The sequence below is a fragment of the Amblyomma americanum genome, chromosome 1, assembly GCF_052857255.1.
Source record: "Amblyomma americanum isolate KBUSLIRL-KWMA chromosome 1, ASM5285725v1, whole genome shotgun sequence".
NCBI classification, from domain to species: Eukaryota; Metazoa; Arthropoda; class Arachnida; order Ixodida; family Ixodidae; genus Amblyomma; species Amblyomma americanum.
Window position 1 is genome coordinate 376,224,876 of NC_135497.1, and position 24,294 is coordinate 376,249,169.

General features: G+C 45.0%; 1 protein-coding gene across 5 annotated transcripts in view; it reads left to right on the forward strand.

Annotated features, from left to right (window-relative positions):
- The first annotated feature begins 331 nt into the window (after positions 1-331).
- Positions 332-24,294, forward strand: part of LOC144115679 (DNA repair protein SWI5 homolog) — a 34,928-nt gene continuing 10,965 nt past the window's right edge. For 2 of the 5 annotated variants that reach the window (XM_077650148.1, XM_077650145.1), the window contains exons 1-4: positions 2,206-2,604; positions 6,303-6,351; positions 8,592-8,704; positions 12,003-12,097. In XM_077650148.1, the coding sequence (XP_077506274.1) occupies positions 2,537-2,604; positions 6,303-6,351; positions 8,592-8,704; positions 12,003-12,097 (325 nt within the window). In that variant the 5' untranslated portion in view covers positions 2,206-2,536. Of the gene's footprint in view, positions 351-2,205; positions 2,605-6,302; positions 6,352-8,591; positions 8,705-12,002; positions 12,098-16,521; positions 16,652-24,294 lie in introns of those variants that run through there. The other 3 variants (XM_077650147.1, XR_013311511.1, XM_077650146.1) reach the window with 3 other exon arrangements.

Here is a 24,294-nt window from a genome sequence, read left to right on the forward strand (position 1 = left end):
CACACCATTCCCTTCCGACGACGGAGCGTCCTGCGAGAAAAAGAGCCGTTCTTCCGGCCTAATGTGTGTATATCGTTTTAATAGGCCAAATGATGAGATACGCCTGGAATTGGTTTGTTTTTCAGTGCTATAATTTGAAAATACTTAAGATGAAGCAAATACCGAACGGCATATTCAAAGGGCCCGCGCTCCTTGCAACGCTCGCCTCGGCGGCCTAGTCGTGACGCTTTCCGCTGCCGAAAACAGATGGCGCCACTGCCGGTTCTCAGCGAAAAAGCGTCGTTTGCGGGTTTTGGCTCGCCGATCTCTCGTAGACGCTTACGTTTTCGCATCATGTGCGCCTGAACTAAGTAAGTACCATAGTCAAACTTGCTACGATACAAAAGTTACCATAACACGCAAGCTCTGTGTGCAGTTTCACCGCAAATGAGCCAGCGGTTGAGGCGGGGAAATTTTTGAATGTGTCAGCGATAAAAACGCACAATACTGTATGTCTTTTAAAAGATTAAGGTGTGTAGCGCAGCAGCGCCACCTGCACCCTGGAAGAAGAAATAAAGTGAACATAGCCTGCGATGAGGTCCGACAGGGGAGCAACGGTCACAAACTCAAACCTGGAAACAATTAAGAATTAAGGGCTTCCGCGGCTTCTTTCACTCCCGTGGTGCAATCCGTAGGGTATAAAAAATGGCAGTCTGGAATGACGGGAGGCAGTAGTCCCCGGGCTGCACGGAAGCATTGGCCTTGCCCCTCTCCCCCCGATCTAGGCAGCGTAGATATCCCTTACTCGGACCCGCGGACTTTTAAGCGTTGCGGCACCGGTTGAACACCGGAAGCCCTCGTTACTTCCACGGCCCCCCGATCAGCTCCCCTAATCGTTCACGGCAGCATTCCGCTGCGTTAGTATTTTATTCCCCTGCTGTCGGACCCTCAAGTAAGGTGCTGGAATTAATCGCCAAACCCCCCGGTTCGGTTCCCTGAATTCTACGACTCTCCGTCGCAACCAAGGGTGTTCTTATCTTACTCGGGACAGGTGCATCGATTTCTGTTTCCTCAACAATCGGAAAACGGGCGCCACGAGCAAGTCCGCTTTCCCAAGGATCAGTCAGCTCGCGTACTAAGTTGAAGGCTTCTCAAAATAACACGGAAAATGCATTTTATTTCGCTAACCTGAAACTAAACACTTTTCGAGAGACCGCTGTCTACGGTGTGTATCCAAGCAGCTCGCAGCAGACGACGCGGGGCGTGTATGTGCTTGTGACGTCAGTGATTAGTGGTTGCCAGACCAGCAAGCAGTTCACAGAAGAAACGAAAAAAAAATCTTTTTTAAAGGTATTTACCGCACAGAATTAACCGACAACTCGGGAAATTGTAATTTAATCTGTTGCGAATTAAAGGCGATAAGCCGGGTATGCGTGAAAATCGGCTGTCACGGCCCCTTTAAGGTTGTCTGTTATCTGTCTTCTTTGTGTGATAAAAGTGCAATGTCGGTGTTAAAACAAAATTTACTTCAATATTGAACTGCGCAACATTCCTTTGTCAGCCTCAGAGATTCGTTGTGTCCACGGAGGAAGGAAAATTCCTCCAAGGTGACGTCCCTTGTCCTATGACGTCATCACGCTTGTACTTGCGAGATTGGCCTAGTGGCGGCGACACCTGTACTTTGGTTCTTTCTAATTTCTACCTTACAAGAGCTTTGTTTTCAGTAAGAGTGGCGTTTTTGTGATCAGGAGCTGGTATTCTATCGACACAAGCCAACTTCAATTTCTCCTCTGTGTCCCTTTAATTCTATTCTTGTTGTTGAGAAAAGGACAGGGAAGTTCGCAAAGTTTCTCGGCAGACTGAAACCATGGCCCGAGCAATGCTTGCTTGCCGGCCGCTCAACAGGTCAACCTTTTCTCTAGACTGAACACTTCAGTGAGGCGAACTTGTTTTCTTTTTTCTACTCCGGTGCTCCTTTCGTATATGGCCAAGAGAAAATATCATCGAGCCGTAGTGAAAAGTTGTTCAAACCACGCGCCCACCGTAAAGTCCGAAGGCATGAAAGCAATAAAAAAGAGAGCTCTCATGACTCATAAAACTAAAAAGATTATTGCTCATTCCAGAAGTTCATTTTAAACTTATTAAATTGCCATTTGTATTTTAAATCGACAAAACTTGGAGCTAACCACACATTTTTAAGCGCGCCGTGCCTCCAGCGCCGCCTCGCGGCTGCGAGTAATGCATGCTCGTCGTATGCGCGGCGCGTTTGTTTTCCTAAACCACTTCTAGGTTCTGCTGCGCTGTGGTTGCTGTGGTTCTAGGCAAAAAGCTCGCATCTTGCTCGTACTTCCGCCACCAGGCTAACGTTCGTATTGCTCGAGCAGCGCTCGGGAATGCACTAGAGGCAATTTCACGAACGAACGACCTGTGGCTTGATCGAGAACTGCCACGTCTTCCAGAAAGTGCGCTTGTCCGCGCTTGCGTACTTTTTCCGAGCGCGCAAGAGGCAGTTAGCGTAACTAAATCCGTTGCCTTTATTATCCAGTCCCCCGCCGGCATGTCTGAGGCGCCGGAGCAGGCCACCTCGGAGACTCCAACGCGGAACAAATTCAAAATACAGGCGAGGTAAGCATGACCGCATACTGTAGGTGCTACCCGGCTGATGAATTCTTGTGAGATCTCTTGTGAGGTCTCGCGGTTGCCTTCTGCGTTTTTTTCGCAGCGTCTGAATCGCTGTCGCGCGTACCCTTATCTTGGTGGGCACGTACGCATTTCACGGGAAGCTAACTACAAGAGGCTACTCTTCCCTGGGTAGCCTATTACCTGCGTGCACTCAACTGCGAAAATTGAATGGGGTTTCCTTGCTTTGCATTGTGTTTCGAGCAGCGCATTTTTTTTTTTGCCAGTCATGCGGGCATGCGGCGTGAAAGGCGAACAGCAAGGGAAAACTAGTACGCCAGATGAGCGTAATAGAAGAACGTAAAATATAATAATGAATGGAAATGTACAGCGCCAATACAGACAAGGACACAAGAAAGGACGGCATGGACGCGTTGCATCACTGCAAGTAGCCTGTCCCGAAGGTACCTGTCAAGCGCGTTTTGTCCTTTCTGAAAGAACGCGCCCTTTGTGTTCTACCCGCTGACAAAGAGGGGGGCTTTGCTGTGCTGTCTCATGGGTTTTTTAAGGTCAAGGCCTTAGAGGCAGTTTCAAATGCCTTTAATCCCTGCAAGAACTTAGCTATGTCAAAGGTAAAAACTAAAGCAAAACAGCTTTGTACTAAGCTGAAGTTAGAAGAAGTTAGTAAGAGAATAGATGCAAGTCGCCGTGATTTTCTTGAGGTCTTGTTTAGCCTAAAAACATAAGGTTGACACTCCTTTCAGGACAATTGTCTCAGAAAATGGCACTTGGCAAAAGTCCATTGCCATGTTTCTTCAGAAAAAGCTCGATCTTTTACGCATTGAAGACCCTTTCCAAGTCAAGAACTCTGAGGCCGTCTTGAATTACCTCGAGTGTTCAAAGCATAGGAACCTCAGGGCGTTCTCTGTAGACATAAAGGATCTTTTCTATTCGTTGCCACAGTCAGGTGTGCTATCTTGTGTCCAGGACTGTATTGATATATTCGGAAACGTAGCCTTCATGAATGAAACAGGAATGTCATGCAGTGGCTTCTTAGAACTTCTTAGCTTTTATCTTCGGTCAACTTTTATCCAATGGGAAGGGCATCCATATCTGCAGAAGGAGGGAATTTGTATCGGCTCCTGTATCGCCCCGGTTCTTAGTGATATATTTTTAGCTCATCTTGACAGAGCCCTTTGTACCTACCTACCAGATTTTAATGTAACCAAAATTTTTAGGTATGTTGATGATTTTCTAATATTCCTTGACTGCAGTTCGGACTCTTTTGAAGTACTAGCTACTAACACACTGACCTTCTTACGTGCAGGCTTTTCGCCTCTAGAATTAACGCATGAGATGCCTTCTGATGACAGTATTCGATTTCTGGATGTCAGGCTTTTATTTCGTAACGCACAGATTTACTGGAAGTACGAGCCACGCGCTAATAAGCCACTGCTTCCATTCGGCTCCGCGCATTCCAAATTGGTGAAGTGGGGAATTGTAAGACTATGCTTCAAAAATGCGCTTTGTAAATCTAGTCCTGAGCTAATGGCTGCTAGCTTCAGTGAACAGATCTTTTGTCTCAGAGCAGCGGAGTATCCCACTCATGTTTTGATCAGTGTCGCGGAAACCCTCCTTAAGCGCCTGTGCTCAACAGAGCCTCGTACGTCACTACCGCCTTCAACAAAACGGATTGCTGTGATCCCGTACATTCATGGCCTGTCCCATCGCCTTAAAAAGATCGGTGAATGGGGGAACATAAAAGTTCTTTTCTCTGCACCCGATAAGCTACAAAAATTGTGCAGACTGTCCAGGCCCACTGGTTCAAAAAATCAGAACTGCAAAAAGAAGCAGCGAACTAAGTTCGTTGAATGTACGCAGTCCATCGTCTACAGCATCCCTTTGAAATGTGGGAAGAGTTATGTAGGGCAAAGCGGTAGATGTTTGAATGACCGCCTCCGAGAACATTGCAATAATGTGTCTGAACGGCGAGGAGGGTTCCTGGACGCTCACTGCAGAAAATGTAAGAACGGTAATAATGACAGCGATTCTGATGAAGATTTTGTGTGTCGGCCTGTGTACAAAGATTGTTCTGTGATTGCCAAACACCGTTGCCAACTAACTCGAGAGATAGTAGAGGCTGAATTGATAGACCGGTTGGGTGAGTCCTGCGTGGCCTAGTCATCTATTGCTCTAACTAACAAAGAGCTGTTATATTTGAGACAACATTTGACTCCTACTGTGCATGCGTGATGATTGCCTGGTTTTGCTATAAATACTGGTCCGAATTTCGAAATAAACCTGTTGCAAGTCAGCGCTCGTGTGTTCCATGTCATTCTTTCTTGTGTCCTTGTTTGTATTTGCGCTGTACATTTCCATTATGAATCACCAACATGCCCAGTCTGCCACCTTAGTGAATAATAATGAACAATGCTCTACGCATGACGTCATGCGTTGTTCTATGGTAATTGTATTCATCTTTAACAAATGCCAGAGTAATCCTTCAATGTTGAACACTAAGGCAAAAGGAGAAAAGCACGGGCAGGCAAACATGTAAATCAAGACTGTATAGTTAAGCAGTTAACGTTATTTACGCTGGGCTGAACACGCGTGAAAAAATAAGCATTTATGACCCACGATGTGAAAAGATGCGATTAATTGCCAGTTTAGTTGATTGTTAGGCGTGTCACACAGCCATCAGTCATCCGAATAAATGAGATTCAAGTGTCATTTAGATGCGTATTATTTATAGACTTTGTTGCGTGCGGCATATATACGTCTGCTTCTATGTGTGCTTTTAGCATTTGTTTACGTTTGTAAAGGGATTTTTGCTTTACCAGCGCTTGGCAAAGACATATATAAATGCTTCTTTTTCAATGTCGAACTGATGTTCAGCATTCGTGAAGTGTTTACTCTTCTTTTGACATTATTTTGTGTTCTGTTTATAACCATAATATATACATGTAACTGTACTGACTTGCACAGTTTTTACTGTTCAAATTAATCTCTTCAACCAAGTCCTGCTTTCTTATGCATTTGCTGCAGGTGAAAAGTTTCAGAAACAGCTAGGTCAAGCAGAGCCGCTCAAAAGGACCTCAAAATAGTGGGTTCCAATGATACAGGCCTTGCTAGCAAAACTCCTGCTGCCACTTAAAGTGATCTGGAGTACTGGCTGCCCACTATGCCATCATATAGAATTGTCTTTTGAGCATTGTCTTTGGGGAACGGCATGCATACTGCCATCGTTGTAGCTTGGTGAAATTGAATATGGGGAGCAGTCGTGCAGCGTGCAACCAACATTTTTCATGAGATGTCCATAGGTGTAGTTGATTTCTGTGGACTGCCTGGGAAGTACAGGACCATGCAATGTGGAAATAATTAGTGTAGAGTGTGTATCTTAATGGTTGGTTAAACTGTGGAAAGGCTTTGGGCCAGGTTCCCAGAACATTCAGAGGACGCATCACTTAAAAAAATGCTTCTAAGATTAGTTTCTCAATTTGTTCTTGCTACTAATGACCAGACCAGTGCCATGTCAGTGAATGAACTGAAAAACTTCTGTATTGAGTGTTTGGGTTGTGTGATTTTACCTTGTACACATCATTCTCGGTGCTCACAAGAATGAAAATCACATGAGAGGCACATCTTTCTGTCACTCTGTGAAGCACCCCCCCCCCCCCCCCCCTCCCCCCCTTTTTTTATTGCAGGCGATCTCGGTCTAGTCTTGCTGCTGCCAACCGCCCATACAGCTCACCGGTAAGATGTACAGGGAAGCACGTAGTGAGTGTATGGAGCATGTGTAGGTCTGCTCCTGTGGGCTACTGTGCACTTGTTTCAATAATTTCAAAATGCACAGACTTCTGAAGTTGGGAGGCAACAATGAAACGTGAAGTGAGAAGGAAAAAAAAATGAAGCAACCTAGGGGTCCAGGCTTTGTCAAGCAAGTCCCCTTTTCTGCTTGAGAGAGAAAAAGTTTGATTTCATTTCATTTGATATGATAGTATATTGCAGTGCAAAACTTCAGTGGACTGAACTTACGCTGACATGTGTGCTATACGTTTACTTCTTATCCATTAGCAGCTGATTCTGACCTTTTTTTTACATTTTCTGCATTGCCTTTGGCATGTGAGTCACCTGAACATCAGGATTACACACAGCTTAATTAAGTTTATTTTCTTGGTGCATGCAGCTGGCTGTTGGGACAAAAAAGAAAGAAAGCTTTGTGGAGGCGCATACAGGCCTAGCTTAGCAAAGACTCAGTCAGAATATTTATTCTCTATTCTCAGCACCTAGCAAGTTCTAAAATTTGTACATACTTGCAGATGAAGCTCAGAGAGCTATATACTATTTTTTTTCTATGTGTGTGTGTGAAAATGCTGCATCTTGTTGTTCAAGTAACGTCTACCTTGTCTGCTATCATGAATGTGCGCACTATAATGAAAAGTAAGCATGCATGGCCTGTAATGAGACATCTTATTTGCAAATGCTGCCACTAAAAAAATATTTTAAGGACTGCCTCTGTGGGTTGTGTGTGGAATCAGGTGATTGTAAACCTTTGCAATACTTTTGGCGTGAATTTTTACATTTGCTCACGTGCATCATTGCCAGTGTAGTTAAACAAAAATATTTGTCCTCATGATGTACTGATCAAAAACAAACAGCTTGAAAGGAGATGTGCAAATTAAAAGCTACTGAAACACCATGCAGTCTGTAGTTGTAGATGGCAATAAGATGTATGTACACTGTTAAGCAAGTTGTTGCTTTCCAAAACTGGCTAAATTAGTATCAGTTATCAGTGAATTCATTTGTGTCAACACATCTAGACATGTCCCATTTACTACTCGTCTGCATGGACACTTGCTCAACGCAGATTATTTTCGTCAGTATATGTACCATGAAGGGACAGCAGTACAGACCTGACTTCAGTGACTGAATAACTGTAAAATTTGCTCATTTCAACAATAGATAGGTAGATATTTTAAGTGTTGCTCAACAGCCAATTGGCCTAAACGAGCGCACACTAAATCAATACAAACACTATGACGTGAACAGACATAATACAGAAAAATTATCACAAATACAATAATAATAATAAAGAAAGACAAGCATAATAAAATGAACACTGAAAACAGCAAACTAGGCAAACATATCTGTGTCATATAAGAAGTTGAATTATATATTATCTTCAAACGAGTCATTGGTGAAATAGCATGTATTTCAGGATAAAATGTATCATGGCATTTGGTGGTTTTTCATTGAGGCACACAAAATCGCAGTGACATCAATAACTGATCACAGTTAATAGAGCCAGCACAACTTTATGTAGAAAATTCATGTCACGCGTGAATCACCGGTCATGAAGTGTAGACATACCAAGGTCTGCTAGAAGAGCATCATAGTCCTAGAAAGGATGGCGCTCAATATATCTGTCATGAAGGATGCGCACAAACTTCCGCTGAACATTTTCGATTTCATTGCCAGAGGTAACTGAGACACTATTCCAAGCTACTGATGCAAACTCGAGACGTGGCCTCATGAGAGCACAGTAAAGAGTGCGCAGACATTCGTATCTATGAAGTTTTATTGTTAAACAAGAAATAACACCAATATGTCTCAATGTGTGAGAGACAATTCATGAGACGTAATCGAAAATCGAGCCTTGAGTCAACAATAACAACGAGGTCTCGTACATGGGCAGCACGATATATTTGTTTGCTAAGAAGAGTATAATTAAACATATTTGTGTCACGTTTTCGAAGGATTTTCAGTGCAGCAATTTTCAGTGCTGCAAACAATGAAGGATTCTCTCAAGGGCCAACTGTCATTGGCAGTGTGTGCTGCTCTGAGCATTGTTCATGCTTCTGTGCTCACTGGCATGATTTCTGGTGCCAGACTGCTGCTGCAAGTCGATAATTACATGTGCACGCTTGCAAAAGCATTCAGATAGCTTCTTTTTCATCTGGTAGCCAAAGGTGATGATTAGCTCTGTATTTCAGATGAAGGCTACAACTGTCAGTAGTGAAAGTGTCGAAGACTTGCAGAGAAAACTGGCTGACCTTCGCCAAAAGAGTCGCCTTTTGGATGAGGAGATTGAACAACTGCAGGCAGAGTGAGTGTTCTTGTGTGCTACCTTTTGTCTCAGCTTTACAAGCCTGGCACACACCTTGTTCAGAATGTGTCTGTGGACCTGAAACACATTTAGCATGTCCTGCCTGAGGGACAATGAAATATTGAAAACATATTTTCAAGAACTATGCTCATTTGTGAGTGAAGTTGTGGAAATTATGTCCATGTGAAATAATCTTTTTGTTATCTCACTCATACCATGTGATTATATGGTTCATTATTTAATATATTTTATTCATAGCCTGTCACTTACATGTGCTTCTATTAAGTCGGGAAGCTTCTTTGTGGTTTTTCTGGCCCAGTGTACAAAGAAACTTCGGCAGTAGACAGGTGTGCATCATTCCAGTGCTCAATGGCAGAAGAGCGAGTTGACGGGCTAGTTGGTATTGCATGGTGAGGGAACAGCGTTAAGTACGGGGCAGGAGACAAACATGGAAGCACAAACATGTTTGTTTCCTGTCCCGTACTTAGCGCTGTTCCTCCACCACTCAGTGGCAGAAGTTAAATCCACGAGTGTTTCATGGTATATTTTTAAAGCGAAAACTGTGTTTTGGCCTGGGCATCAGATTTTTCAACTTGGAGAAGACCCCTGTGAAGTGTAACCACTGTACTGTGTATCTACGGCTTCTTAGGAAAGCCTTCACTACTACCTGGAACATGTGCATCCTCTTGTTGTGAATTTCCTTATGAAAAACATGAATTTAGCAAAAAAAATCGATGTATCAGCTGTATCAGTTGTGGCATGTGCCTCAGTGGTAATCTTGTTCCTTAGTTTACTTTCATTTTGGCATATTCTGCGAGGCTGTGACTTCCATCGTAATCATAGCTAATGCAAAGAAATGCACTGCCACAAAAAGGAGCAAAACAATGAGTAGCAAGCAATTTCAGTAATTTAAGGTGATGGCACGACACATATCACTAGTGATTTTCTTTTATTGATGTAAGAAAAACACAAGTTACTGATGCAAGACAGTTTGACTATTTCATAGCAACTTGTTTTGCTGTTTCTGCTTACTTTGCATTATGCTTTATTTTATACTTTGACTGATGCATGTGACAGTGCCTGATGGAAGCAGTGAAAAACAAAATATAAAAGAAAGGAGAGACAAACACGGGTGCTGGCATCCAGCTGGAGAGGTTTATTTTGAAAGGCAAATGTAAATGCAAGGTAAATGGAGGAAAATAAAGAGCGAGAGTATAGCCCCAAATGTAACTATGCCACAAAGACCACACTAAAAACCTAAGGTAGAAGCAGCTTGATATAGAGCCGAATGACTGTGCATGATTTTCTGACTGGGAAACAAGACATGACACAGGAAAATAGAAGAGGGGCAGACAAGACACACCTCAACATTTTATATGTCCCACCATTTGTAGCTCTTGCTGATAATGTGATTGATGGTTTGCTTATGTAGCCTGTGTGCTTTCATGCCATGTCAAGAACTGCAGTTGGTGTGGTAGTATGCTTTCCAGTCATGGCATTTTTCCAGGTCAGGGTGTGCTCCCAGCATTGTGTCCTTGAGTGCCTATCTTCCTGATGATTATTGTTGTGGTTGTGTAAGGAAACACAACGGCATCTTTCTGTATGACCCGCATAGCTTGTGTAACAGGAATGGAAGGGCTTATACATAACACCCTGCATACACTGTATGTAATGGCTCTGGAGTGGATATTGTAGTGGTTCCTTTTTATATAGATGCATGCCCTTCTGGACAACACAAAAAGCATGTGGAAAGCTTGTAAAGCCACCTCCTGTACACAAGGGTGCTGTTTTATCTTGTTTCATCTATTTTATCTCTGTCTGAGGGATATCATCTGAGAGATAAGCAGTCACTGGACACCTGCGTCATAGGTGTGATGACTGCTTAATGTTTTCTGTTCATCTGTATTGCCCTGCACATTACTTCTACTGAAGTGAGCAATGTCTATGCAAGAGGGCTCTGCAAGACGCGTTGCAAACAAATCATTTCCCAACTGTTGCCCTGAGAAATTTTTGCTAAAGAGATGTGTACTCCATGCTTCATTGAGCTAACATTGAGCCATTTTCTATGCCAAAAGAAAAATGTATGCCACTTCCAAACAATGTTTCTACTCAGACTGCTACAAAATGCAGTTCTAGGATTAAAATTGTGGTCCTGTGACTACCCCTGCAGCATGCATTGCTTTAGCTTTCTTGACTGCATTGGGCAACTTGTATGCGGGAAGTGATCCCTTGTGCTGCAGAGTACCCACTGGTTTAAAATGGGCACAGCTTATCCACTTGTGTGGTGCTCGGCTCCTCTGGGGTGAAGTGCTTGGAAAATCTGTCTTTGACTCCACCTTGTGTCGACTTAATTATATTTATATTATTATTATACAGTGAAACCTCGTTATAGCGAACAAGCAAAAATAGTTCGCTATAGACAAAATTATTAATATAAAGTATCGTCAGAAACGCGCGTAACAGCGGCGCAATTTAGCCATTGAAGGGGCAGCGATTCTGGCGATCCTTACTATGGAAACGGAGAGACTTTTTCCCAGTCTTTGGCGGCGTTTCGAAGGCGCTCGCGGCTATTCCGAAAGCCGCAAAAAACCTTGCGCCAGTAGGGTTGGCTTCCCCGCAAAGCACCGCAGGTCGATTGCCGGCTACAGTGGCTTCCCCGCATCACAGTCGTGTCGCGTGGAAAGCCAGAGCGAAAGCTATCGCTGTTTTCACAACCTCCGCGAGTGTCGACATGGGCGCAGGATTGTTACTGCAGGCTGACAGCCACCTGCGCTGCTGCTTCCAGGGCGCTGGCGACATGCGCCAGAGGCGTGAACGCGTGCCGACTGCAGGACAGCAACAGTACACGCCGCTGTTGTTGAGCGCGAGATAAAAGTGCGAACCTTGGCGCGAACGCTTGCCGCATCACCACCAGTCACTTGTGCAGTGCGCCGAAGCCTGCCGCCTGCCATCCGAACGGGCACAGTATAGCGCAGAGGAGTTTCATGGCCAACCGCATTCGATAAATAAAGTAGAAATTGCATGCGTTTGACAAAAATATTTACGAAATATTCGATATAGCCAATAATTTGTAATATCCGTGTTCGTTATATCGAGGTTGGACCTTGTATGATAACTTTAATTATATTTATGTACTTTCTAATATACTGCTTTTTTTTTTGCTCTTGATGCCAGGTAAGTGCTATGCAAATCACTCATTGTGTCCTTATTCACCTGCCAATTGTTTATTGAATAGTGTTCCATGGTATGGTATGTTTATGCTGTTACCACCGCTCTTCCATTACTCATGCATTCATAGGGGCTGCAGTATAGAAGACTTGCCCTGGCACATGGACCGGCTACACATCTACAACCAAATCAAGGACATTGCACACCAGGTGATTGGAAGCTTAGGTGAGTTGACCGGTGGTCAGAGCTTTTGGCTTTTAGTGGTGCACTTGTAGCCAGTGGCATCAGTTCTTTGGGGGCCGCAAGGTGGGTCTGAAGTCCACTTATTACTCTCCTGTTGGCTTGAAGGCTCTCACGTTCTTGGTATGCAGGATTATCAAACTAACTGATCATTCATTAAGAGGCATCTTTCTCAGTCTAATTTTTCATTGCCTGTGTGTACTTTAGTAATATGCTGTGCCTTGCAAATTCACTCACTTTGGTGCTTTAGAATGGTGAGGCAATCACTTTTGGTCTGTGCTGCTTAGTCCAGTCTCTATATTGCAACTGTGGAATTAGGCTGAACCTGTGCTGACTGTTATTTTCCAAAGCCTGCATAATAGAATTAAAGTAATGCAGTCAAGACTAACAGGTTTGTGTTTTGCTCTTCATTTGCTTGTGTCCAGAAAATGTCAAATGATTCAGGCTATAGTGAAGCTTAAATAGGGGAGGACATACTGGCAATGTAGAATTTCCAGAAATTGAAACACCAGAGGGGCACGAAAAGAATCGGTAGTCTTCATTTGGCTACTTCAGCCTAGTGATTTTTATTGCTGCTCTGTTAGTTTCTCATCCACCAAAGCTTTGAAGAAGTGCACATCATGCCACTGATCTAGCTTTGAGCTCTCTATGGGGAAGTAATGTGGTGGCATGAAAAGGGACTCTGCGGACAAATTTAAGTTGGCCTTAATCGATGGATTACTACTGCGTAATGATTAAAAGTCTACTTTCACTGAAAATTGAATTTTTATAAGTGAGAAAAGAGCAAAAAATGAAATGCATGTCACCACCACTAGCCATTTCTGCAAATAGTTCACTGTGGAGATGTCAGGTGAGGTATTTAGCTGCACAGAACGTAACATGGAGGGTTATAAACCTTATTGTTTGGCAACTTTTGCATGTCTACCACTACTGCACTTTCAAAAACTAAATATGGGACACTGAATAGAGCAGACCATAGTTTGAAATCGAGTGGCAGGAAAAAATATGCCAAATTCGACTCCTAATTTCTCAGCAGTGAAAGCATCTTTGGCTTCTGGACAAATGCTATCAGGTACGAAGGGCCAAATCCTTGGATTGTACTAAGAACAAAAACTTGGTGTATTTGTCCAGAATGTCTCTTTAAAGGGACACTGAGGATTATCATCCAATTTTTGCTCAGTAAAAATTGGTTCTGTGGCTCTTTCTGGCATTCATGTGGCTGCAAAAGACTGATTGCTGAGAAAATTGCATATTCCCGCCACTCGATTCACACTCTCAAAGTCTGCACCGAAAAGGCCCCTGTGATCACCATTTGAAGTGGATGGCGGCGTAGCCTATCCTCTGGGATCCACGCCTTAAAAATTGTGTTGGCGCACGCATTTTACTTTCAAAATCGACCGGTTATGGTGAAACCTGTGTTTATTTATTTTTTATTTTCAAGCTTATAAAAGCTATGTTTCCAGTGAAAGTAACATATTTGATGTTAGATTGCACTAATCTACTGATGCAGGCGAACTCTAATTTGTCCTCAATGTCTCTTTAACTCGCTAATGCCCAGAAAATGAAAATGTTGAATCAAAGCTACAGGCTTCAAGCATTTAGTTGTGACTGGCTTCTGTTGCAGAAACATAAGAAATTGGCATTTCTGTTATTGAGAAGATTATCCTTACTGTAGACTTAATTCACAAGGGTAGAAACTTGGGCCAGTCGGTAGTGGTGATCCATAGTATGTGAGGGTAGCGCAAAATGGGACAAGGGACAAAGAAAGATGCACACAACACAGGACAACATAGCGCCTGTGTTGTGTGCGTCTTTCTTTGTTCTTTGTCTCTTGTCCCGTTTTGCGCTACCCTCACATACTATGTAGACTTAAAATTGGCAAATTATGGTGATTTGCGAACTTCTAAGAATCGTAAACCCTTTTACATGTGAAAAGGAATGTGAACAGAGTGGAGCCTATGCGCTACACTGTTTGCATTTATTTTAATCACGCTTTTACTTTGGCGGTAGCAAAAAAACGCTAGAGTTGTCCATGATACATTCTAGGACGTCTCTAATGTCTTTTTCCGACCACCCAAGTAAAAGCATGATGAAAATAAATTCGAACAGTGGAGCGCGTAGGCACCATGTTGTTCACATTTCTTTTCATTGCGATAATACTTGGACACCACAGTAAATAAATAGCTCCTGCTGATGCAGCACGGTACCCATTGAAATTTAAGGTTGTTCTGCTGGTAAGGATGGCTTGTATTAAGCAATCTTTCAGCAAGTCTTCTGCACATGTGGCAGCTGACATTTTGGCTCTGCTACGAGAAACATGTAAAGAAATCAGTTGTGTAATGCCATGAGAATTTTACATATATAGCTTTGCAAACATGATTGAATAGCTGTTGACATCTGCGCAGTATGCATTGTAAGTACACTGTACATTACAATGTTAACAAGCACGACACACTGGGACAGCATTTAGCTTAAGTTATCAGGCCTGTCAATGTAAGCTTTTTCGCAACATCCATGTAGGTGCTTGTTCAGAGGAGATGAAACTGAATGATGGGCCAGACTTTTGAAATTGGAAAAAACATCAGCCTGAGGCGTTCTGAGAATTTTCCCACAGTTGAAGGCCATTGATCTAAATGGAGGCAAATATCTGCAGATGCACTGTACTCTCCACAAACCTCATATGTATTCCCTGCAAACCTAATAGCCTTGAAGTCAGCTTACACCCGCAGTCATTGGGCCAAACTGCCTGAATGGCTATCCTGAAAGAGCTGACTGATTAGGAGAGTGTGGATGAATTAACTGCAGAGCTTTTTATTGCAGGAAATTGGCGAACAATGCAGGCAACTGGGAGAGGGCACAATAAGTGGCAGAGGAAATGGGGTTTTCGGGTCATGGTGCCCCCTTAGCAAGTTCAGAAATGTAGGTGGAGGACAGCAATGCATGGAATCGCGACATTAATGGTCAGAGCTGCTATCCAGAGTCTTGAATTCTTGGATCTATGCTAGTTAATGCCACTGATTCACTGAGTGAGGATGGCATGCTAACAGAAGGAAGCAATGGTATGCAGACAACTTGCTTCTTTGAGGCCAAGTGGCTCTGCTTTCAAGTGTTCATGCCGAATATATGAGAGCACTGGCAGTGCTCACTTACATAAAGACATCACTTTATGCTTGCTTGTATTCTGGCTTGTTGAAATTGTACTTGATCTGCTGGAAATTTTTAGCAGTGATTTTCACTACATTCTGCCACTGGTCTCACGCTGTGTGTGCACATGTTCACTGAACATAAATGCGCTGAGAATGCCTAAAGGCAGTACTGTGGAGTGTAAGTGCTGATTAATACCGAGCGTAACACATGGTTTAATGAAAACACAAAGTGAACAGGGGAGGGGGGAAGCATCAGGCAGCTCCCCCCTGCCTTGTTATTCACTTTGTGTTTTCAAGAAGCCCATCTACCTGCCCCCTGTCTACCATGGACACGGTTTAATGGGCCTTTATGTGCCTAATTTCGCTGATCTGGGCAACTCTCGGAGTTAGCTTTTGGGGTTTGCTATGTGCATGGTGCACTTGGACTTTTTCCTCATGAAAATGGGCACCACTCTGGTCTTTGCATGAAAAATTTCACGATTGGGGGGATCAGAGCATGAACACACAACACTTGTTTATTTCGTAAATATGCATGGCATCTAGAAAGTCATGCAGACATCGATCCTGTGCCGTAGCCAGTACAACATAATAGAAATAGGCAGACAGAACTGTTTTTTTCTCCGATGCATATTGCTCTGTGAACCACATGTACACAGAAAGGTACGAGACACACACAGGCGCTGTTTGTAACAATTAATAGATCCCCCAGAAATAAAGTTGACATGAGCAAGTTGATGGGCTGGTTGGTACTGAACTGTGAGTTGTGAAAATATTGACCAGCTTAACTGGTTTATAGAACAATCCCCAGTTGGTTCCACTTGAACCAGCCAGGAATTCAGTTAGTCCCATTAATTATACACAGTGCAAGGCACAAGGACAAGTTGATGGGCTGTTTGGAACGGCATTGCGAGTACACAGGTTCAAGGCAGACATGGCCGCTCGTGTGTCATGCATGTAGTACCCTTTGTGCACTCTCTGACCTTGCGCTTTGTATGCACAAAGCAGCACCAACCGTCCAGCTCTCTTGTGATCAGATTGCCCTACCTGCTCGTCGCACTTCGCATCATGCTGCTTGTGTGCATCGACTCGTACGCGTGCCTTCTGCCAACCCGCCGCATTTCGTTGCAGGCGAGATGCAAAAACGCCCGTGCGAGATATGTCAGTGCAAGGACTTAGGGGACCGAAATTCATCCGCAACTCTTTACTACGGACCTTCATCTAGCGCACGTAGTCAATTAAACCTCACACATTACACACATACAGCCCTCCCCGCCACCTCCCCAGCACCCTGAAGACTGGATGGTTGTACTTCGTTACCTGAACTTACCAGCGGTCCCGGCCACCACTAGCGGCCTCAGGACTCGCGGAAAGTGGAGGAACCTGCATGAAACATGTAAGCTTCAAAATTAGCCAAATTGAATATGTTGCGCTGCTTACTTAATGTAGAATGGTTGGCATTTATTCTGCGCGTTCCGGCATGGTCTAGTGGTTAGGATACCTGGCTCTCACCCAGGAGGCCCGGTGTCGGAAGAATTTTTTTTGTTTTACTGCACTTTTTTTTTGTCAATGTAACGTGATGTCCTATTCCGACGATAAAAGTTTGGAGGAAGCTTAAGCTTCGTCTTTAAGAGCGACGCGACAGCGTGTCGCAGCGCTGCCAAGGAGTCCAACGGAACGCCATAGCCCGTTCGGCGCGACGCGTGGCCCGTTGGACGATTTAAGGAAAAGACGCCTATCTCACATATCTTGGTGGACACCCGAACCGGGCCGCAAGGGAAGGAAATTGAAATGAAAATTGGTTTTAAGGAAAGGAAATGACGCCTGTCTCACAATTCTCAGTGGACACCCGTACCGCTGCATAAGGGAAGGAAAATCCCTTCCCTTACGGCGCGGTTCAGGTGTACACCGAAATGCGCTGTCTTTCGCTCGCGGCCAAAGACGCCGACGACACCGGCTTTTCTGCGGCACGAGCTCCTTAACGCTGTCGCGTTGTATATACTGTTATCACCACGGCGGTCGGCGTGACACAAAGTAGGCAGGGGTGTTTATCACTGGAAATTTTTTTTTTTCATGACCTACGTAGCAAGTAACGCAGCGACGGGCGAAGTTTTCATACCGTAGCGCGAACTTCAAAGGGTGGAAAGAAAGATCGATAGTGGGGCTAGCATCCGTATACATCCCATGCAACTGCTGCGTTGTTTGCACTGGGTGTGCTTTTGCCGTGTTCCTGTTCCAGTAGGTGCACAGCGCATAAAATGCTACAATTAGGCTGTAGTATTTTATTATGGTATTTTGTTGATCTCGTTTACTTTTGTTAGACTAAAGCGTTTCTGAACATCATTTCAGCCTTATTTCACATAGTGACGACTTGACTGCTACTCGCACGTGGCCCAATTGCTGCCATATCGCTTGATTGTCCATTCTGCGTAGATAAGAAACTAGTTGCTTAGTCAGCACCCGTCCGTGACGGCAACACATGTTGGCCCGTGTGTCCCGTCCATCTCTGAGAACGTTCTTGCGGACTTGTTGGTTGATCGAAGAAAGGAAAAAACTGCGCAAACTGATAAGAACGAAAGGCAAAGGAACGAACACTATACGGGCGCAGACTGCCAACTGTTTATTCGTTGAAGAGGGAACATATATAAATGCGGGAACCCAGACGAGTGACCGCTTTTGTCACTCTCTCAGGCACAGGTAAAGACAGGTTGAAAAAAAAAAAATCATACTGGAGACCAGGTGACACACGCATGGTATCCTGATACCGCACCACAATGCCCTACACGCAAAAAAACAACAAAAAACAAACAAGGGAACGAATCAAGGATGTAAAGATGACAAGATGTCTCGCAGCAAAAAAACAAAAAACAAAATAGGAGTAAAGGCGAGGGGTGAGGCAAAAGACCGGCATGGGAACTTGGGTAGCTTTTGCCTCACCCTTCGCCTTTACTCCTGCTTTTTTTTTTTGTTACGAGACATCTTGTCATCTTTATTGCATGGGAACATAGATAGTAGCCGCCGCGGTGGCTCGTTGGTTAGGGCGCTCAGCTAGCTGAGCCGGAGTACCCGGGTTTGAAGCAGACAGCGGCGGCCGCATTTCGATGGAAGCGAAACGCAAAGGGCGCCCGTGTGCTGTGCGATGTCAACTAGTGCACGTTAAAGATCCACAGGCGGTCGAAATTAGTCCGGAGCCTTCCACTACAGCACCTTACTTCCTCCCTTCTCTCACTCCCTCCTTCATCCCTTCCTTAACGGCATGGTTCCGGCGTCCGCCGAGATATGTGAGACAATTACTGCGCCATCTCCTTTCCTCAAAAACCAATTTTTAATTTTCAACCTAGCTAGTCAGAATACAAAACAACAGTCAGCAAAAGTAAATGTGAAGATGGTGGAATGGGGACCAATGGTTAACCGGAGCAAAAGCGAAGGTGAGGACAATAAATTTATGGGTCATGACAATGGATAACAACAGTGGTGAGGGAAACAGCAATAGCGCATAACGACAAAAATTAAAAACCGAGAATTTATTAAAAGTGCGCCTGACAAAACCGAGAGTAAAGGTTAAGAAACTGCACGTGGAAAAGTTGTCAAAAACTGTAGAGGTGGCCTTCCTGAAAAGCGATTGCGCTTGGTAAAAGTGAAATGGACGGCGTGCTGACACAATTGCCGTTCGTGTTATGGATGTAAAAAGCTTCCACGATCTCCCTTTCAGTCCTGTCACTTGATCTGAACGAAAAGGTCGCTTCTTCCAGGATTTTGTTGTTTTTTTTTGCCCCGCCGCGGTGGCTCAGTGGTTAGGGCGCTCGACTACTGATCCGGAGTTCCCGGGTTCGAACCCGACCGCGGCGGCTGCGTTTTTATGGAGGAAAAACGCTAAGGCGCCCGTGTGCTGTGCGATGTCAGTGCACGTTAAAGATCCCCAGGTGGTCGAAATTATTCGGGAGCCCTCCACTGCGGCACCTCTTTCTTCCTTTCATCTTTCACTCCCTCCCTTATTCCTTCCCTTAGGGCGCGGTTCAGGTGTGGAACGATATAAGAGACAGATACTGAACCATTTCCTTTCCCCCAAAATCAATTATTATTATTATTATTATTACTTTCCTTTTTATTTTGGTGCGAACTTATAGCACATGGTTGCATGGGACGAACAGACAAACAACAAACTACATTCTATAAAACCCGTTTTGGGAGAATGGAGATCATGTAAACATCAGGAGCGTTTCATAGAAGTTATTTTGTGTTGACTACGCATTGGACACACACACCTTACACACAACTTCTTACAGACAAAAAAAGACAAACCTCTCTGCGAAATGTGTGGCGATACTGTAAACCGCATTTTAATTTTTATGCACAAAACTGGAGAAACTGAGGAAAAAATATTTCACAACATTCTACAATGAATACATCCCACTACACCACGTGTTACTTTTGGGAGATCAAGCACTAGTTGATTTTTCAAGCATTTTTAGGTTTCTCAGAGAAGCCAATGTTTTAAACAAACTTTAGACATGAAAAGCGTAACCTTTAACAAAAGCTCTAACCGTGTGTTTGGTGCATCATAGCCTCAGTTGCTTTTGCGGCATTAAAATCAATATAACTTATTTTTGTACGAAACGTTTTCATGTAAACGTGCATGCGGGAGATTATTTTCGTGAATACTGGGCTTTATTGCACGGAACATGGCTTTTTCACCATGTGGACATAAACGACCTGTACATTTTCTCTTTAAATATTTAACGGCCTGGGAATTACTTTACGAGGGTGTTACTTGTAATTAGCAACTGTAAGAGCTAGCTTCAAGTGAAATGCAGTTCTGAAATCTGCATAAAAGGTTACGTATTTGTGCCAAACATTTCTTGCATAAATAGCAGTTTTAATTCTGTCAAAGGGACATTGAGGAGAAATCGAAGTTGGCTTGTATCGATTGAAGACCATCTTCCAACCACAAAGACTACTCTTACTGAAAACAAAGCTCTTGTAAGGTAGAAAAGAGCGCGAACTATACAATACAAGCATCGCCGCCACAGGCCAATCTCGTAAGTACAAGGGCGATGTCCAGAATAGCCAAAAAACGCAGCAGATGTCTCAAGCTGTATATAGGTGACGTGTTTGATCGATATTGAAGTGCATAAGATTTGTTTTGAAACAACCGCTAGTACACTTTTATCTCACGAGGAAGACGAGAAAAAGACAGTCATTGTCTTTTTTGAAGAGAACTATACTTGCCGTTCTTTTGAAGAGAACTTGGCGGCGCAACAGGCGGCCAGCTGAGTTTAGGTACTATCACGCTCAGTATCACTTGCAACGCATCCGCGAAATGAGCCAACCGAGGTTTTCGCTTTGTGGTAAATCAACGCGCCTTCGCACAGAGCACCCACCTTGCACAACCATTCATTGTATACTTTGTTCTTCGCAAGTATGTTTTTGGGTGCTTCGCAGCTATGCGCTTTGCGTGCCCACGTGGTTTCGTTTTTGACGCACCTAGATTTACAAGTGCGGCGCAGCAGAGAACTAAGTGCTCCTAGGACCAAGTTCATGCCGCGGCACGCACCTGCGACGCTAGCTAATGTTGCAGGAGACACGTTAGCAAACGCACCGCACGGCGTGCTTCGTCAACGTACCAAGACGCTGGGCCGCATGGCCAGCGCTACGGGTACTGTTATTACAGAATTTAAATAGGTCCGTGCGAACCAAATCTTCACTCATCAGTCGTGACGGTGGCTCGGCGGTGACAGCTGCCGCACCAATTAGCTTGGCTTGCTGCCGACTTCTCGGCGCTCGGACTGGCTATCCTGCCAGACCCGCCGGCTCAGCCCTAAAAAAAATCACACGCTGCGTGGGGTTGTGGTCGCAGAATTGCAGGCCGCAGTTTTTCGCGAAAACTTCGTTGTCGGATCGGGAACGGTATCCATCGTAACGCTGGTGCAATCGTAAATGAAGCGACGACGGCTGATAGTGACCTGCAATGCACGGCCGGCGTTATGTTTTAATTTCGGCTGCTGCTAGACTGCACCGCTGAGGTCACCAATCACGGAGTACCCATTTATGTCACTTTCAGGTTATTTCGTCACCGGAGAGTACTGAGTTTGAATAACAGTGGCGGGGAAAAGCTTTTCAACTTTGAATTCAGATCTATTTGCAATAAATGAATCTTTCGCCGCCGGACAAGCGGCGAACAATGCCACAAAATGCCGAACTGTTGTATTTTGCTAGCAAAAAAAAAATGATAGCGTTGTCTTCAGTGTCCCTTTAAGGGCAAAGGCTTGGTGGACGCACTGCAGCGGGCGAAATGCAGACGGAACGGACGTGACGTGCGTGGTGTGCCAAGAAGAAAAAGTGGCTGCGGAACACGTCCTCACTTCTGCAGTGCTCCAGCTACAAGATCCGACTCAGCGAGCGTGTTAAAAATTCCCAACTGCAGGAATCGAAGCCCATAAGACGACACAAGTGACCCGCTTGTCGCGAACTGTTGCGGCTCGCGTAATTCTCGACAAACTCCACGTCCACCCCATTGAGGAGGTATGCGCAACATAGCACTTATCGGTCGACATTACTAGTAGACTATAGTTGTTAAACCAGTAGCCAAGAATATGTTGCCAGGCTGACACGACGCCCGGAGGAAAGCAAGGGCCAGTAACCACGAACAGTGTACGAGGATGCAGCAGAACATACGTTGTATGTATGGCCACTCCAAAGTCAGCCCTCGTTAACGCCACAACCTTTCACGCTAGCTCTATACGCGAGGCAGAGGAAGTATCTATCGCACTGGCCATCGCGGATCCCCACACCAAAACTAATCTAAGCGACTCTAAGAGCGCCATTAAAATTTTTGCCAAAAACTCGGTAAGCACGCACACAATGGGAATTCTGCGCAACCCAACTCTCGATCACAACATCAATCTCATATGGGTGCCGTCTCACGCGGGTAACTCCGGAAACGAGGGGGTCGACTGTCTAGCCAGAGGTTTAATCAACCGGGGGACGGGACCTCTCGGGAATGGAAGCCCCCGCCGAGGCGCCTCGCTCGTACGCGAAGATTACAAACTTTTATCGCGAGCTAAGATGCACGTATCCCGCCCCTCACCCCGATCTGGACAGGGCGCAAGCCACGACACTCAGACGCCTACAAACAAAGACCATTCTTAGCCCCTACCGATTATGTTTAATCACAAACGGTGAATATGACCCTGCATGCCCGCACTGCGGTGACGGGACGCATGCCACACAAGATCATATATTATGGGAATGCACTAGCAAACCCCCTGCGACGGCACTTTTGCCAGCTCCCTCGGCGGAGGAATGGACAAGCTCTTGGCCAGTTCAAGAAGAACAACGTAGCTGACCCCCATCACGAGAGCTCAAGAGGTCGGCCCCGACTGAAAAGGCCACCCTGGACTCGCCCCAGCCCCAACTAATCCCTTCCATTTTGTGGAAATAAAGTAGCCACCACATCCGCCTGGAATCTCCTTTGAACAGGGCTTTGTTTTCCCGCCGTACGGCCACTAGATGGTGATTCGGCTGCTGATAATACGGCGGATGTCAGAGCGGCGGTTCGCATGACTGGTGCAGTGGTCACAACGAAGCGTCAACTAAAGTTGTGGAAAGAAAACTCTATGAAGACTAGGAAGATTGTAGGGTCACCCACTTCATAGGCTAGGACTCTTACGGAGGAATGCCTCCCGATACAAAGGGAAAGCCATATTGGCTACATATCCAAAAACAAATCCAACCGAAGTTCATGACCCTGCTTTGTACGTACCGCGACATACAGTACGTCGTGGTCCGTACCGTGCTTACTGCGTTCTGTGTTGTAGGTGCCGCGTTTTTATGCACTGCGAGTCGTGGCTTTGTGCTAAGTTATAGATTGGGCATATATATTCTCGGCCATAGACATGGCCTCGTGCCCCTTGAAAGCTGGCAAACGAAGTGGTGATCCACCCAAATCGCGCCCTAAGTTAATGGGCTGCGATCCTAAGCGGGGACTTCGCGCCAAGTTTTCGGCTGCCCAGCATTCGCTGTCGCTTTTTCCGGCGTGATGGCGCCACAGGCCAGTCGTCAGCGCAACTGGTGTCTCCCTCCTAAGGTCCGCGGGCCTTGTTCCACCAAAGGACATCGTAGGCGTGGGCCTTTGGTGTAGGACAACGTGGCAGTGATAGGTGGAAGCAAGCAAATGGTACTGACCGCCGTTTGTTTGATTTGACTCTGTTGCTCGACGCATTGCTTCGACAGCCAGCGGATCCGGCATGATTTTTGTGTTTCTTGAGGTGCATTTCGTGTTTAGCCGTATTCCTCCACAAAAGTAGGTTGACTGACATGGCCACTGCCACACGCCACGTTCGCCCCGTTTCCACAGTGCGATTTTTTTTTTTTTACGTATACATACCGTGTGAAGAGCCATATCTCTCATCTATCATTTTCCTTCCTACTTCCTGCCTGCGTCTGTATCCTTCTTTCCGTTTACATTCCGCCGACCGCAGTCAGGTAGCAGCAGAGAGAGGCAGTTGCGGCGACCGGCGGCACCACACTCATTTTTTTCCTAGGATAATCAGTTGCTATCGCTACTACTGCTACTACTACTACTACTACTACTACTACTACTACTACTACTACTACTACTACTACTACTGCTGCTACTACTACTACTACTGATCTAAAGAGAAATCGGAAGATGCAATACGTGGTCTACTGGAGCACTTTCAACTGCATTTGCACAACTTGGCCTGGCAGACGAGCCAGATGGGTGCCTTTCTGAAGCCATAGTTGCTGAGTGCTGCACTAATTTTCAGAGGCTTAAATCGTTGTGTGTAGAACGCGGTAAGCGAGTGCAATGCTCTCATCTACTTTGTAGGATGCCAGTGCTGACTTGATTGCCTAAAGCACATTTGGCCATCATTTTGCAGCCTGCTTGCGGTGGAGTGCAAGTCAATGGGGTACGAGCATGATGTGGTGGCTTCAATAGGTGCACCATTCTCATGTGATTGTGCACCTAGTGCACAGTTCTGGAAGCTGCCACCTTGCTCTTGTATCTTCTGCCCA